The sequence below is a fragment of the Acanthopagrus latus genome, chromosome 1 (genome assembly GCF_904848185.1).
Source record: "Acanthopagrus latus isolate v.2019 chromosome 1, fAcaLat1.1, whole genome shotgun sequence".
Taxonomy (NCBI): domain Eukaryota; kingdom Metazoa; phylum Chordata; class Actinopteri; order Spariformes; family Sparidae; genus Acanthopagrus; species Acanthopagrus latus.
In genome coordinates, this window is record NC_051039.1 from 31704492 (window position 1) to 31719937 (window position 15446).

At 40.7% G+C, this 15446-nt stretch overlaps 1 protein-coding gene across 5 annotated transcripts; it reads left to right on the plus strand.

Moving 5' to 3' along the window:
* The first annotated feature begins 2326 nt into the window (after window positions 1-2326).
* On the plus strand, window positions 2327-15000 carry LOC119020748 (E3 ubiquitin-protein ligase TRIM7-like). Of its 5 annotated transcripts, XM_037100543.1 has the most exons (11): window positions 2327-3615; window positions 6487-6673; window positions 8102-8146; window positions 8237-8332; window positions 8925-9014; window positions 10847-10990; window positions 11706-11853; window positions 12181-12225; window positions 12358-12384; window positions 12474-12649; window positions 14150-15000. In XM_037100543.1, exons 1-11 carry the CDS (start codon window positions 3038-3040, stop codon window positions 14513-14515), a joined length of 1902 nt encoding a protein of 633 aa, XP_036956438.1. In that variant the 5' UTR covers window positions 2327-3037; the 3' UTR covers window positions 14516-15000. The 5 variants fall into 5 exon arrangements, with proteins under 5 accessions (XP_036956438.1, XP_036956262.1, XP_036956524.1 ...); XM_037100367.1 differs by having other exon boundaries at window positions 8102-8332; XM_037100629.1 differs by lacking the exon at window positions 8102-8146.
* Window positions 15001-15446: the final 446 nt, after the last annotated feature.

Sequence of the window (15446 nt, forward strand, 5' to 3'; positions counted from 1 at the left end):
TACTTCTATCGATTCCATTAGTGCCAGTGATGTTGAACTGGTTTGTCTGAATCCATACTGACTGTCAGTGAGTAATTTATGTTTGACTATGATTTTGTCTAATTGATTATTGAATACTTTTTCTAGAATTTTTGAAAATAGTGGTAGTAATGACACGGGTCTGTAATTTGTGAATTGGTGTCTATCTCCAGATTTACACAGCGGTACAACTTTAGCTATTTTCATTTTAATTGGAAATTTGCCAGTTTGATGAAAGATGAAAGTTAGCGGTTGTGAAATCCCCACAATGACCTTTTTCACAATTTTCATATCAATGTTGTTGCCATCAGTAGATGTTTTATCTTTACATGTATTTACAATATCAATTTTTCTTTCTTTTCCGCTGATGTGACGAACATTGAGTTAGTGTTTCTATCAATAAGATTATCATTCCAATCCTGTGAAGACAGGGGATCGGGAATTTTTTCAGCCAGGTTTGGTCCAACACTCACAAAGAACTGGTTAAAGCTATTCACCATATCATCCATGTTTTCATTTGTGATATCATTAACTATGAAATACTGAGGGTAGCATTGTCTAGAGCCATTTTTGATAATGCTGTGTAGTATATCTTATATTCCTTTAATATTTTTTTATTTTTATTTAGTATCTCATGATAGTGTTCCTTTTTACTTTCCTTATAATGCTGATTAATTTATTTTTATATTTTTTGTATTTATTTTATTTACTTTATTCTTTCTTTTATAAATTCTCTTTATAGTGTATTTTTCTTTTTACAGGCATTTAACCCCTTAGTGATTCATGGTTGATCTGAGTATCTATGTTTCCTACTATATTGTTTAATAGGACAGTTTTTATTATATAATGATGTAAATATGCTTAAAAATGTGTTGTATGCCTTATCAATATCACTTTCCTTATACATAGCATCACACTTCAGTGCCTCCATAGTTTCATCTGTCCTCAGCCGTCTATATGTTGTCTTTTCATCTGTCTGATTTCCTTTAAATTCACCATCGTAAACTGTGAAGACTGGCAAGTGGTCACTGATGTCAATGATCAGTAATCCGCTGACCGTGTTGTCTTCAGTATCATTGGTGAAGATGTTGTTGATTGATGTGGAACAGTGAGGTGTGATTCTGCTGGGTCTGGTGATCATTCTAAAGAACCTGATACTGTTCACCTGCTCCACCTCAGCTCCACTGATGTAGACAGGGTTGTGTGTCTTTGCCTTCTTTTTCTAAAACCAACAATCAGCTCTAACACTTCCGTCTCATATCCTGAAATCTTTGTTTATTAAAGACTAAATATATATTAACTATCTAATTAAGGGAGGCACTGCAGTAATTAAATATGTTAAAGGACTAAGAATTTAAAAGAACGTTTAAAAGTGAACCAGCAAAACCTGACTTTTTTGACAACATTTTCTGTAATGCTACACAATTAGGGTTTTGTTTAGAGACTCCCTTTCGTGAAAAACAGATCCCTCAATCATGTATCTCATCTGCCAGACAGGCTCTCGGTAAATAATTGTAGTCTCCAAACCCAAACTAAGATAAGCCTGGTGACATCGCTGTGACATCAGCGAGGTTATTTTCTTGATGAAGCTCCTCCACAGATGCAGGTGACATCAATCAGCTGGTTTCTGTGCAGTTCTCAACATAATGAGCCAATCTATCTTCACTTGTAAGTTCAGGATTAAGAGCTAATTCAACTTTTTTCCTCGGACACTAGCATGAGGTTGAAGCACAGTAACAACTGAAACCAGCTGCCCTGTAGCTATGAAACACTGATGATGACACCACATGAGGGCCTAGTGCTCATCTGAGACAGATTTACAGAACACCCTCTTGCCAATCAGAATCACTTATTATCTGTGCTTGTGGTGGAGCACTGTTTTACTTTTGAATTGTATCATATTATCTGAAAGACATAGGGTGAGGCCCTCTAATGAATACATCTGGAGTACATCTGGTAGAGGAAAACTGCCGAATGGATTAATAAGTAGGCAGGTTTTGTTACTGAACACAAATGAACAGGGACAGACTTCAACACAGGAGCTCTCCCCAACAAGTGAATGCCCGTCCGTTCACTCTTGTACCTCGGTTTCTATCACTCTTTTTTTCCATACATCTCATACATCCACCGTTACTTTATAGCAACCGAGGAAACCAGTTCAGAACAAATGCACAAAGAAAGACAGTAACCTCCCTAAACTCACAAACCTCAAAGTCACTCTAGCTTTTAACACACATTACTTAAACAGAAGAAAATTGTGCATATTTTGGGGACTATTTCTAGCAGTGGATTGATTAATATTTTGTGCTCTGGTGAGTGTTTCTGGCAGCAGAACAGTGAATGCGGAAACAGAGATAAATGACTTCCGAGTTTTAAGCATATTGTTATTTAACCATAATAATAACCTTGGTTACAGACGCAAGATAAATATTCCAACCAAGCCTGAATTTCCTGATCTTGCGAAACTACTCACTTGTGTTGTTAGAGTGATTGCTTTGAAGTGGGTGAGTTTAGGTGCAGGAGGCACACACTACAGAATAGTACAGAATTTATCTACAAGCATCACGGCATCTTACCTGCACACTGAAAGGAGTAAAACGCTTCTAAGAATGTTGCTAAGTGTGTTCTGGGGGCCCCTACAACAGATAATGAGTGACAGTGCTGCAGCCTTGGTATCCAAATACATGCAGAATATGAGTAAATGCAAGGCCTTTCTATGTGTGTAAATCTGGCCCTACAGTAAAACCTCAACACACTCAAACTGTTTTGAGCTTTTTGCTACGATGCCTGCAAGCTGCAACAGAAAAAAAAAAAAAAGAAAGAAAAAAAAAAAAGCTTTTATGCAACAGGTTTAATACAGAATGATATTTTCCACAACCAAAACACAAACATTAGCAAATTGGACACTGGATCAGACATCCAGAGTATAGTAGTGCACTGCAGTGCTATATATTGTGTTATATATTCGGAACTGCATATTTCTTTCACTATCTCTCATACAGCATCATATTGGATTGTCATGGCGCTGGCAGCTGCCCTGCTGTCTGAGGACCAGTTTACCTGCTCCATCTGTCTGGAGATATTCAACAATCCAGTCTCAACACCATGTGGCCACAGCTTCTGCCAGGTCTGCATCTCCTCCTACTGGGACAGAGGAAGAGGAGGAGGAGGAGGAGGAGGAGAAGGAGGGGGTGCCAAAATCTATCAATGTCCCCTCTGTAAGGAGTCCTTCCGCAAGCGACCAGAGCTCCAAATCAACCGAAGCCTGAAGGAAATCACTGAACGATTCAAGATTATAGCCAACACTGAAATTCCAATCAATGTCAGAGGTGGAGTGGAGGATCCCAACTCACATCCCGGCCATCATCATCACCCAGCCCTTCCTCTGCCCCAGAGGCCGGGCGAGATGCCAGAGTGTGTATTTGCTGAGATGATGACTCGTTTTCATCAGCTGACTCCTGGGGAGCCTAACACAACCCTCCCTCTTCCCAGTAACCCTCAACCACAAAGTCCAAATCCAGTTGATGCTCACCTGTCTCTTCAGACACAGAACAATGAGTACCAGGACCCACCTCCACCCTACTCACCTCCTTGCAGGTACCAAACTACACTCATTAGACTACATTAAAACGGATTCAATTCAATTTTAGCAGTTACAGCCAGATTAAATGGCACAATCATGGCACAACACATCTGCTATAGCTTGCGTCCATTATAATAAGTTGCTAAATTGATACGCCTTACCATTTCAATCCACTAATCGGGCTTTTTGTGCAATGGGAATGGGCAAACTCTGCAGTTACACCAGGGTCAACTCACTCTGCAGTAGAACTATGTTTTTAATCACCTCGGCTCAGATCAGCTTTTCATCTGAATTTAAGATCTGGATGAACACGCTAAATTTCATCCCACAAAGTGATGGTGCCTTAACATCCGGTGGTGGTGTATAAATAAAGAAGGAATTTGGGATGCATCTGTCTATGTATGTTTTATAACTGGACACAGTGTTGGAGGTGGAGCCCCATTCATTCCTATGAAAGCTCAACTTCAGAGCTATGAAAACACCCGGATCACAGACGGGGCCTTCCATTTTAGCATCCAGCGAACTTGAATGAAGATAAATTGATTTAATTGTGCAGCTCTTCTAGACTTTCCAACTGTTACTGGACCAAATGACTGGAATTATGACAGTGGGGGACATATCATAGAGTGGAATGATGGGACATGTCACAGAGTGGAATAGTTTGTGGTCTCATGGACTGAAATGTTGGCACGTCTTACAAATGAGTGCTGGTATGTGTCATGGAATGGAATGTTGGGATGTGTCTTACAATGGAATGATGTGAGGTGTAATATATTCGAATGCTGATAAGTATCATGCAACAGAATGATGGAAAGTGTCAGGAAATGGAATGTTGGTGAGTGTACTTCAATAGAATGTTGGGCAGGGTCATGGAAAGGAAAGAGGGAGTATGGTAGAACAGGTTCCCCCGATCTCAAAGTGCTCACTGTTTTCTGCCGTTTTACCTACGCCGAGAGCTCCATGCACTGTCATGTCACATTTCACTGCCATGCTGCCTACATCTATCCCAATGCTAACATTAGCATTGTGTTGTTATGAGGTCCAAACTCTCCTTAAAAATCGGAACACCACCCTCTGGTCAGGAGACAAAGCACAGTATAGCACCACTAGAGCACACACACACTCCCACTGCAGGAGCAGGATATGAGGTATGTGCTGCAGGCAGTTAATTTGAGAAAGGCTGTGGGATATGTACCTTGATCGGTACACCATCATATCTCCCAACATCTCCCTGTCACAAACCATCATTCAAACAAACATCTTCAAACAAGTTACAATAGTAATGAGCACTATAGTTAGTAGTTATCACTAGTGCTGGGCAGTATGACCAGAAATGTATATCACGGTATTTTTCAAAATTCTAACGGTTTCACGGTATATGACGGTATTTTTTTTTTTTTTTCTTCATACATAATCAGGTGTTCACAGCATTTTCTACTAGTTGGGAGAGGAGTTACTAGCCCCTTTTATATAGAAAAGGCGTCACATTTGCTGCAATGTAAAGGAAGCAGGTCAAATTTATCTTCAAAATAAGAGCTTTATATTGCACCCCATTGGAGTTTAGAATGGGGTTCCTAGCAGGGGGCTTTTAATTTGAAAGTAGCGACCGTTAGTAGCTTACCATTATAACAACAAGCTGACAGCTACAGAGACAGAGGAGATGCTAGCATGTCCCGCATCACAGCGGCTTTCCAGTTGCTCATCTTGACATCCACGGATGAAGTCATGAGCTTCAATGTCTGTTCTGGCCATCTTCACCGTAACGTGACACCAGAGCACTACTGTTTACCCTCAACACGCCTTGCAGTCGCACCATGCCTGTTCAGAAGCGCAACATCGAAAAGTGTCCGGTCTGAAACAGCGTCGCGCAGCGTAGCATTCCGAACGCTGTCTAATCAAATACACCGGTATGAGGGTATATTAAAAATTCATATCATAATGAAAATATACACCAGTATTCAGTGTGAACTGGTATACTGCCCAGCACTAGTTAAAAGTAGTAACAGTAGTGATAACTAGTGCTTCAAGAAACTGGTGCTGCATCTCATCAGAGCCAGCCTGCCTCTCTCCTTCTAACCATATCAGTTTGCATACAGTGCTAAAAGATCGATTGAGGATGCAATCGCCATTGCAACTCACATAGTACTGCGACAGCTTGAACACCAGAAGAGCTACGAGAGGATGCTCTTCACAGACCTCAGCACAGCCTTCAGTACTATAATCCTAAAATTTTAGTCAGCAAGCTGCCCGACTTAGGCCTTTCCTCCCCCATTTGCACCAGGATGAAGAACTTCCTTACTCATCGCCCACAGTGTGTCAAATTTTATCCCCACATCTCCTCCTCCACCACACTGAACAATGGTGCACCTCAGGGCTGTGCGCCGAACTCACTTCTCTTCGCTACAGTACAGCCAAAACACACAAATCAAGATTCAGAGTCAGTTTCATTCCCAAACATCACCTGTATTCATACTAAACACAAAATAACACTGGGACTCTTTTGTCCCAAACATTCTGCTGTCTACTCACATGTTACACAACCATCATGTGCAACACTGATTCCTCACTTTTATATTTAGTTAGAATATCTATATTTCATATGTTATTCATTGTTTTTGTATTGCTTTTATTCTATATCCTGTGATGGTACACCAAATAGAGTTGCTGTATGTTGAGCCTGCAATGACAATGAAGGCACACTCATCCTATTTTCCTCCATTACTGCAACTGGCCACTGGGCAAAATTGGAAGCTAGGCTGAACAGCGCCACCATAACTTTCCAAGTGTCTTTGTAGTGATATCCTCATATTCAAGGCTGAAGCTATGATAGCTGCAAAACTGAGAGCAACTTCAGTGTCTATCATAACGGATTTTTACTGTTACAGCAGGTACACTGTGAGTGGTACGCCCAGTGACACTTCCCTTGGTCTGCCTCTGTGTCCCATCCACCTGAGAGGGCTGGAGTTCTTCTGTCGCACTGACAACACCTGCGTCTGCAGCGTCTGTTTGGAGAAAGCAGAGCACCGAGGACACAACGTCATCCCTGCTAAGAGAGAGTGGAACATCAAGAAGGTGTGTCTGTTAAAGATTTATAACCACATGAATCTCCTGTAAATATGTGATTTCAGGTCGGGGTAACAGCCACACAACAGATTGTGACTTTGTGAAATGTGGACTGATGAAGCTCTCTTTTTTAACAAATGTCCTGAAACAAGACAATGCTTATTCGCCATCTTATACTTACAACATTGTTTTGTGGCCATTGAGGGGTGCCACTACCTGATGTGAGTGGTGCAGTCACAAGTGCGTCCGCCGTCTTGCATAGCTAAATATGGGAACATGACTCGGACAAACCATGCACAGAACTGCAGTAAAAGAGGAAATTGAATATAGGTTTCTAATTGCATTTGTTAAAGTTTTTCTCATTTACTTCAGAAAATAGTGTCTAATATAGATAAATATGTATATTTCTATTTATACTACAGATTTATTGCACTATTTTTCCTTTTTTAATTTGATTCATGCATGTGTATGAGCTGTAAAATAACAACTGTTCACTGTGATCATTGATTTACCCTGTATATTTTGATTAATAATTAATATAACCCTGGAAAGTTAATAACTAGAGTTAAACAAATATTAATGTCAGTGCCTAGTTGCCTGTAGTAGAATAACAATTTTTGATTCAGCTTATGTCAAAGCAGCTTGCCAGAGCATAGATGTATATTTTCTTCAAATATTGGTTCAGTCCACAGTGACAGCAATATGAACATTAAAAATATACTATACTACCACAGGTAACCATGCATGCTGAAATATTCATTATTAGGAAGTGTTATCGTTATCTTAAACTTAACTAACATCTGCTTTTACTGCAGTCCTGTATGTGTTTTGTCTAAGTTGTGTTTCCCTACACAGCCATCCAAGATACTTTTGCATTCACCAGCAAGGCTCCAGGAAGAGCACCCTGCTTTGAAGCCAGTTTTTTGTAGTGTCCAATCCGTGTAATTACATCGTCATGTGATGCACTCAGCACATCAGACTTTTTCCCAAAAACTTATATTGTGAAAGAAGTCTGGATGTATTTTTTTGAGCATCACAACCTCTGTGGAATGACTTGTTTCACTGTCATAATTGGATTCAATAATATTTGGACAGTCTAGAAGAGCCGCATGATTAAACTATATTATCCTCATTCAAGTTTGCTGGGCACTGGACAAGATGTTAGCCGGCTTGGTCAGAAGTCTCTTGTGCATGCTCTGTGGCCTGCTCAACACGATATTTTCATACCCAGGATGTCAAGCTTATTTGGCTTCACAACACCACTTTCATAGGAATGAATGGGGCTCCAACTCCGATACTGTGTACATATGTAATATAGTGTCTTTTGTTCTGGAGGGTGCCACTCAGCCTTGCTTCCAACTATCCTGCACACATTCGATGGGCCACAACCAGGAAGTAAATGCTGAAGCCAGGAATTTCTTTTGCTGTATGTGACAGGCAAACAATTCTTATTGGTTTGAATGGGTGCCATCTTTCCATCAGGTATCTAGTTTTTCAAGGCTTTTAGTGGTGATCAGTTTCAGATATCATCAGGTTAAGCCTAAGAAAACGTGTGGTTTCTGTTGTCTCCAGTCCCAGTTAAATATTTCAGAGGTGGAGCTGAAGGATCTCATCTGTGAGAAGAAGAGGAAAGTGGAGGAAATACAAAACTCCTTACGAGAGATACAGGTGAGTTATAACTCTGTAACAAGTTAGATGTTAGTTTGTATTTAAAAAATCTTTAATTTATCTGTGAATACGAGAGGCCTCTGGCGGGTACAGATGCAGTCTGATCAGACTGATTAGAGCACTCTTGTCTTGTTAATATTGACTACCTGATTCCTACAGGAGGCTGATTACATGTGGTACTTGGTATGATCTCAAATTGTTATTAGAACAGTATTTACAGCAAGGCTGCTTTAAAGATAATAACAAGGTCCTTTTTTAGTTGTTTTTTTTTTTTAAACCTTTTGAAAGTGCTGAATGTGCATATTACCAGCCTTCAGACATGTCTTTAAGACCAAAGTACATGCAAAATTTTTTAACTAAAACCATTACTTTGTCCATTCTGGCATGTGCTGATTTAAGCTTCTTCTTCTTTTTTTTTTTTTTTTTTACTTGTTTGTTCTGCAAGATTTAGCCCTCTCTCAGTGGTTTGTCCCCGACTGATCCAGTAAATGTCCTCACACCTGCCATGGGCTCATCAAAGTAGCCCCCTTGACAAATTTGCAGTTGGTGCCGTCAGACAGCTCACATTGTTTGCCCTTTCTCTTTTATCCAGGCTGCTGCTGAAAGAGAGACAGAGGGAGCTGTTTGTGTTTTTTCCAAACTGATCTCAAGTGTTGAGCGCTGTCAAACTGAAGTCTTGGAGGTAAAAAACACTGATGCAGATTAAAAGCCGATGCTCTTTCTTTTTTTGTAGCGCAGCAAAACAGCTATTTAATTTACCTTGTTCATTCTATAGTATCAATATGCCCAGTCAAATTAATTTACTTTACTTTAAGTAATTTGTGATTTTTGCTTTTACAAGGTTCAAACACACTAATATACCAAATACGGAATGTACAAAATAGTATTTACCTAAATACCTATTTGCCGTGAATAAAGAACATGCATTTGTTTAAAGTCTTGTCCCCTTAAGAGAACCACAGAGACATCCTGTGTTTAGGCAGAAGGAAAACGGTCTCCTAACCTTTATGTTACAGGCTGTTAATTATGTAAAATAGTGATGAAATTCCCAAGAAAAAACAAAAGTAAAAACAGCACAATGACAAGTTGTAGTAGCGGAAGAGCTTGGAATTACAGTTAAGTACTGGGTAATTACAGAATAAAGCAGGATAAAGTGGGTTGTTGGGTAATTACATGGGAGTACAGTTTACCTAATTCTTCACTAGTTAAGTATTGAGCATTTAGCATTTGCACCCATTACTGCATCATAGGGCTGTCAAAATTGCTCGTTCGGACATTCGCTGTAAAACAAACACATAGATTCAAACCATTTGAATATCTTTACTTGCGCATTATGTCAATAACAGTATACAGAGCCCCAGACATGGCATGGTCAAAAAGTACTACTTCATGGCCAAGTAAGTAAGTATAACGTGAGCATGAAATACCAATTAGTGGCCGTGAAGTAGGTATGATGAGCGCACGAAACAATAATTAATAGTATTAATATCATTCATTCAGTAGTTCAGTCAGAGCAACAACAACCTGCACATCAATACAAACTAAATTCTGATCACTGAACGCTCACTCAACGCTGCGGCTCATATAGCCTATGTATTTCCTCAGCTGAGAGTCTGACACACATGATGCTACTTTCAAAGGAGATTGATATCACAATTTAATTCTGACCATGTCATATCCGGGGCTCCCTACAAAGAGCTTTGTGGCGGGCAGTGAAAAATAACAGTTGAGACGTGGCTGTTTAGTTGGAGATCAGACATCATGGCATGCTCATTTCGGTGCACATTTTCGAGATGTGCCCTCATGTTGCTAGTGGTGGAATGGTAAGCTAACTGTAGCTTACACAGCTTGCATACATATTTATCTCGAGGCTCCACATTTTTGCCGTCTACTGACCAAAATCCTAAGTATTTCCAAACGGGGCTTTTTAGGTTGCTTGGAGTCCAAACCACCCTCTCTGCTGCCGAGTTGGGCTCTGAACTTTCTGCCACGGTTTTTGTCGCGTCTCACTTTCAGCAGCAACTATGCAAATGCAACTCTTGTGACTTGTCCCTGACCCGTCATGCCGTGCATCCACATGCAAAGCAGCTGCTCATGTGTTTTTTTTCCACAGTCGAATATTAATTTTCATACTTGAGTCTTTTTTTTTGAGTGAGTACAACTTTTGACAGATCCTCAATCTTATGAGCTTAAATTATTGTTAACCAATAAAGGGTAGTTTAAAATTTAGATTGATACAGCGCTATCAAGTTTGATCTTGTGCTGTTGGCGGAGGTATTTGCTCTTCTGAGTGCTACCCATGTGTTTCAAAGAAACAGTGCTTTACAGGCTGTGGAAGGTAATTATGGGTTAATTATGGTGATGGTAAAAACACAAGGCCACTCAACTTTGTATTAGCATACCTGTTAACAGCCTGTATTTACGATGCATCAAGGGGTACAGATACTCAGTAACTATCGATGTTTTGTGTAAGATTTATTCCTGTATTTTTTCCATTGTTCCCATTGCTACCAGGTGATTGAGATGACTCAGCGAGCGGCTGAACATAGAGCTCAAAGCCTGCTGAGAGAGCTGGAGGAGGAGATATCTGTGCTAAACAGGAGAAGCACAGCACTGAGCCAGCTGGCTCTGTCTGAAGACTACATACACTTTCTCAGGGTAGGCTATGGATGAATGATGGGGTAAATATAATGTAACAGGAGCATACAAAAAATAAAGAAGTGATAAATATGCAGGTGCACACTATATTAGACTATTCTTGTTAGGAATAAGTCCAAGACAAGATCCTGCTCCTTAAAATTTGTGCCCAGTAAAAAGTGAAATGCTGAAATATTGGTATAGTGTTTATCAACCACACTTTTTCAAGTGCAGCAAATTACTCATTCTGTTCACCAGTAAATATTTTCACATTGGTCTGTGATGGTGTGACGTGTTCATGCCATGACACCTGGCATAACCATGAAGGAGTCTTTAAGAATGTTTATGCTTGCTGTCAATGAAGTGTCAATTGTCTGTTACGTCACTTATAAAAGTTGTTCAAAAAACTGTTTGACATGTCTGTCTTATGACAACTTGACATTAATTAAGACAACATAATTATCAAACCTAAAGAAACTGGCTAACGGCACTAGCTCCATGGCTAATTAGCTAATGGCAGCTAGCTACATTAGCAGGAGTTGCCGGTTAGCTTGCGTAAGCAAAACAGTTACCTCTCCATACATTGTCTTGGTTCTGTTCCCTGCTGTCCAAATTGTACCATTGTACCCTTACCCAATTCATAGACCAGCTACCTGGACAGTTTCCCTGACCAGCTGAAATTCCAGAACATGATCATATTCTATAGTGCATTATTGATATCCTTGTCCATGTCCAGACATTCCCCGCCCTGTCCACCCCTCCACAAACTAAGGACTGGTCAGGTGTCTCTGTGGTGTCCGAGCTGACATCAGGGGTGATCCTCAAGACTGTCAGTCACATGATGGAGCGTTTTCAGGAAGACATGCTGACACTGCCTGTAGTCTGTAAGTCCTGATTCACACCTGGCACCAAGCCAGAAGTCTGCAACTCCACCTTGACCTATGAGAGAGACAAAGTCAAGAGACAAAGATGGATATTTACATTTTGTGTAATAACAATCTCTTCGGCTAGGCACTCACAAACATATGCACCAACTGTAATATAGCAGTATCTCCACTCTTGTTACTGTAGCAAAGGACAAAAAATACCCTACGTGTTTATGTTCTGGAAGCTCTGATTTGTCTTGATTCAGAATTTTGATGGGTGTTCCCTGAGAAAGACCAAAGGCCAAAGTGTAGTCAAAAGTCATGTAAATGTGTCCTAATTTACAGGCCAGCAATCCTTACTGGACCAATCAGTGCCCAGACCTAACCCAAGTAAGATCCAGATCAGCTCACAGCACAAGATGTTGTTTATTGTGTTTTTATCAGTTTTTCTGATCCTGTTGAATTAAATGAATACTTTTTTTTATCTAATAAATAAAAAGTAAATATATTCTGTTGTTGCAGAGATCAGGAGGGTTCAAGAATATGCAGGTAAAGTTTAAAAAGAATCTGCCTTTATAATTGTTGGGATTTTCATCGGTTAATTGCTGGTGGAATCACTCTCTCTCTCAATCTGTCAGTCGACATCACTTTAGATCCCAGCACAGCCCACCCCCGTCTCATCATCTCAGCAGATGGGAAGCAGGTGCACTGTGGTGACCGCCATCAGCTGGTGCCAGATAACCCTGAGCGCTTTGATCGGGTGGTGTGTGTGCTGGCCCATCAGGGCCTCAGCTCAGGGCGCCATTACTGGGAGGTAAGAGGGAAACAGTTGCAGTGTCTCAGTGTAGGGGCTGCATCCTTCGAAGGACCCGGCCTTTGCGATCTTCGAAGGAGAGTCCCTCTGAGACTTTGTTAACTGCGTCAGCCGTTGTTAAATGGGACAGTCTTGCCTTTTCAGCATTTCCTGGTTGTGTCACCAGATGTTTTACCCTTATGTCACGATTTCTGCCGCCCAGGCCCACGACAGTGGCGATCGACGCCGCGTGATGTCTCCATTTTCTCTCTTTCATTCTTCTTTTTCGGGCGCGCAAAGAATCTTGAGTGAGGCCACGAAGGAAAGTAGCTATGCATCTTCCAAAAAGAGGGAAAAGAAGGAGCATCTGGAGGAGCAGTTCAGATTGGGACAGCCTTCGCGTGGCTAAGTGATGTAATTGGCCTTCAAATGCTCCAAAGGATGCAGACCCTGAATTGAGACACAGCAAATGTGAGCTGTGTGCAAGTCAACAACAATGTCTGCCATTAGAACAGAATAGTAGTAAAAGGTTGTAGAAGAAAGTGGCAATTAAAAAACATGATTCATGAGTGATATTCATCAGTGGAATACTCACACATTTGTATATCAGTACAGTTTTGGAAGTATTCAGGTTGTTTCAGCAAGTTTACAACAATTGCATTTTTATATTGATCGTATTGGTGCTCAGCAATCCCCAGCCACCACTGAGAGTAGCTATGCAAGTGTTAGAGTGATACAGCTATGATTCTTTGTGTTCAAGTACAGGCTTGTACGGATTTATGTCATGTGCAGGTTCAACATCTGCTATCAATATGATTTCAGGCTTAAAAAAACATCATACTAACATTTCCTACATTTTGCTATTTGTTTACACATTACTCATTTGTAACCAGCATGGGTTCATTAGTGCTTTCTACCTGATTTATCAGGAGAGGAGGCGCTGCAGCTGACCTGGGTAGTAGTTGTCAAAAGTGCACCATAATCTGTCAGACTGGGAACATACATATATGTAGTTAAAAATGATAAGAGAGTGAAACACAAACATATAGTATGTTTTCTACTGCTCCTTTAAAGGGACATTCCGGTGTAAGTTTAATCCAATCCAGTCAAAGCTAGCAGATGTTTGATGCCTCAAACTATGTGCTGGGACCCTATTTGTACTGTTGCTGATGTTTAGTGCTGTTCTGAGCATTATTTGTGGCTATGAGTGGCTTTTTGATGGCGGTCTCTTGGTTGGAGGCATAGACTGCAGTGTATCGTTATCGTGCGCTCTTCTCTGAGGTTGCTAAAACTACATAAGCTAGCGGTCGGAAAACTTGATCTCTCGCGGGGGGGGGGGGGGGGTCTTACTCAGTGTAACTGTGCATGGATTAAACTTATGCCGGAATATCTCTTTGATAAAATTATTATTGTTATTATTATTGTTGTTGTTGTTGTTATACATCAATTTATTGACATTACCTTAGGGTTACCCATAGGTGAAAGTCTGTATGTTTTGCAATAAACTGTACCTTTCTCCAGGTGAAGGTGGGAGGAAAGACTGACTGGGACCTGGGAGTGGCAAGCTGGTCTGTCAACCGGAAGGGCAAAATCACGGTAAGCCCTGCCCATGGCTACTGGTTCCTCAGCCTGCGGGATCGGACTGACTACGCCTTCCGAACAGAGCCCTCCACCAGCCTGACAGTGAATCTCAGACCATCCAGGATTGGTATCTATGTGGACTATGACAAGGGACTGGTGTCCTTCTACAACATGGAGGCCAGGGTGCTCATCCATACATTCACAGATACTTTTTCTGGAACCATCTATCCATTCTTTAGCCCTTGTACTAATAAATCAGGAAGGAATGAGGCTCCTCTAATCATCTGCCCTGTTGCAATGACATAATGACATGAGCTAGCAGTTTAAGAAAATCTTCACTAATAACTTCTGCATGCTTCTGTGTATGTCCATCCTTTCATTCCAGTAGAGTAGATAAAAGGCAGAGCATTTGTTGTCAAGGGTGTCAATGACTGTGACTCTCTTATGGGCTAATGTCAATGCATGCTCTGGATGAGCTGGTTCAAAGCATACAGTTTTAGATATATTTCTTGTGTTGAGTGTCACTATACCAAATCTGTCACATCACAAGTGTTGTGCCCTGATTGATTGTAGATTGATTGTAGGTCCATCCACTCCCAGCCAGTCTGCAGGTATATCCAGAATTTACTAAGACTTGCATAACCAGCTGTGTTTGTGATAGAGAAAGGTCTGTTGGTAGTGCTGATCAAATATGAATCAAGATTCTGTTTCTGCATTATCTGCATTATCTATGTCTAATTTCTGTAATATGTGTAATTTTTTAACTTGATCATACTATAAAAACAATTTAATCACCAATTGTATGTTTTATTGTCTGTTTTATTATTTTTTTGCTGTAGTTCAGTGGGTGGAGCAGGTCGACTAGTGATCGGAAGGTTGCTGGTTCAAATCCTGGCTCTGGGCAGGGCTGAGCTGCATGTCAAAGTGTCCTTGAGCGGGATACTGAACCCCACATTGCTCATCAGTGAGGGCCCTGCGATGAGCTGGCCACTTGTCCAGGGAGTAGAAATCTACTTATCAGCTGTGAGGGTGACATTAAAAGATACCCTGATATATCTTCCAGCTCACTGTCAAATTCAAAATTTTGTCATTATTTTAAGTCCAATATTCCTAAATGTTTCCTTCTAGCTGCTGTTTGTTCATCAATACTTGAGAAAAAAATCTGGAGAAGAAAGTCGAATATCCAGCACCTTAACCGTCTGAGTTGCACCCTGACTGTTACTGAATAAAGTATATA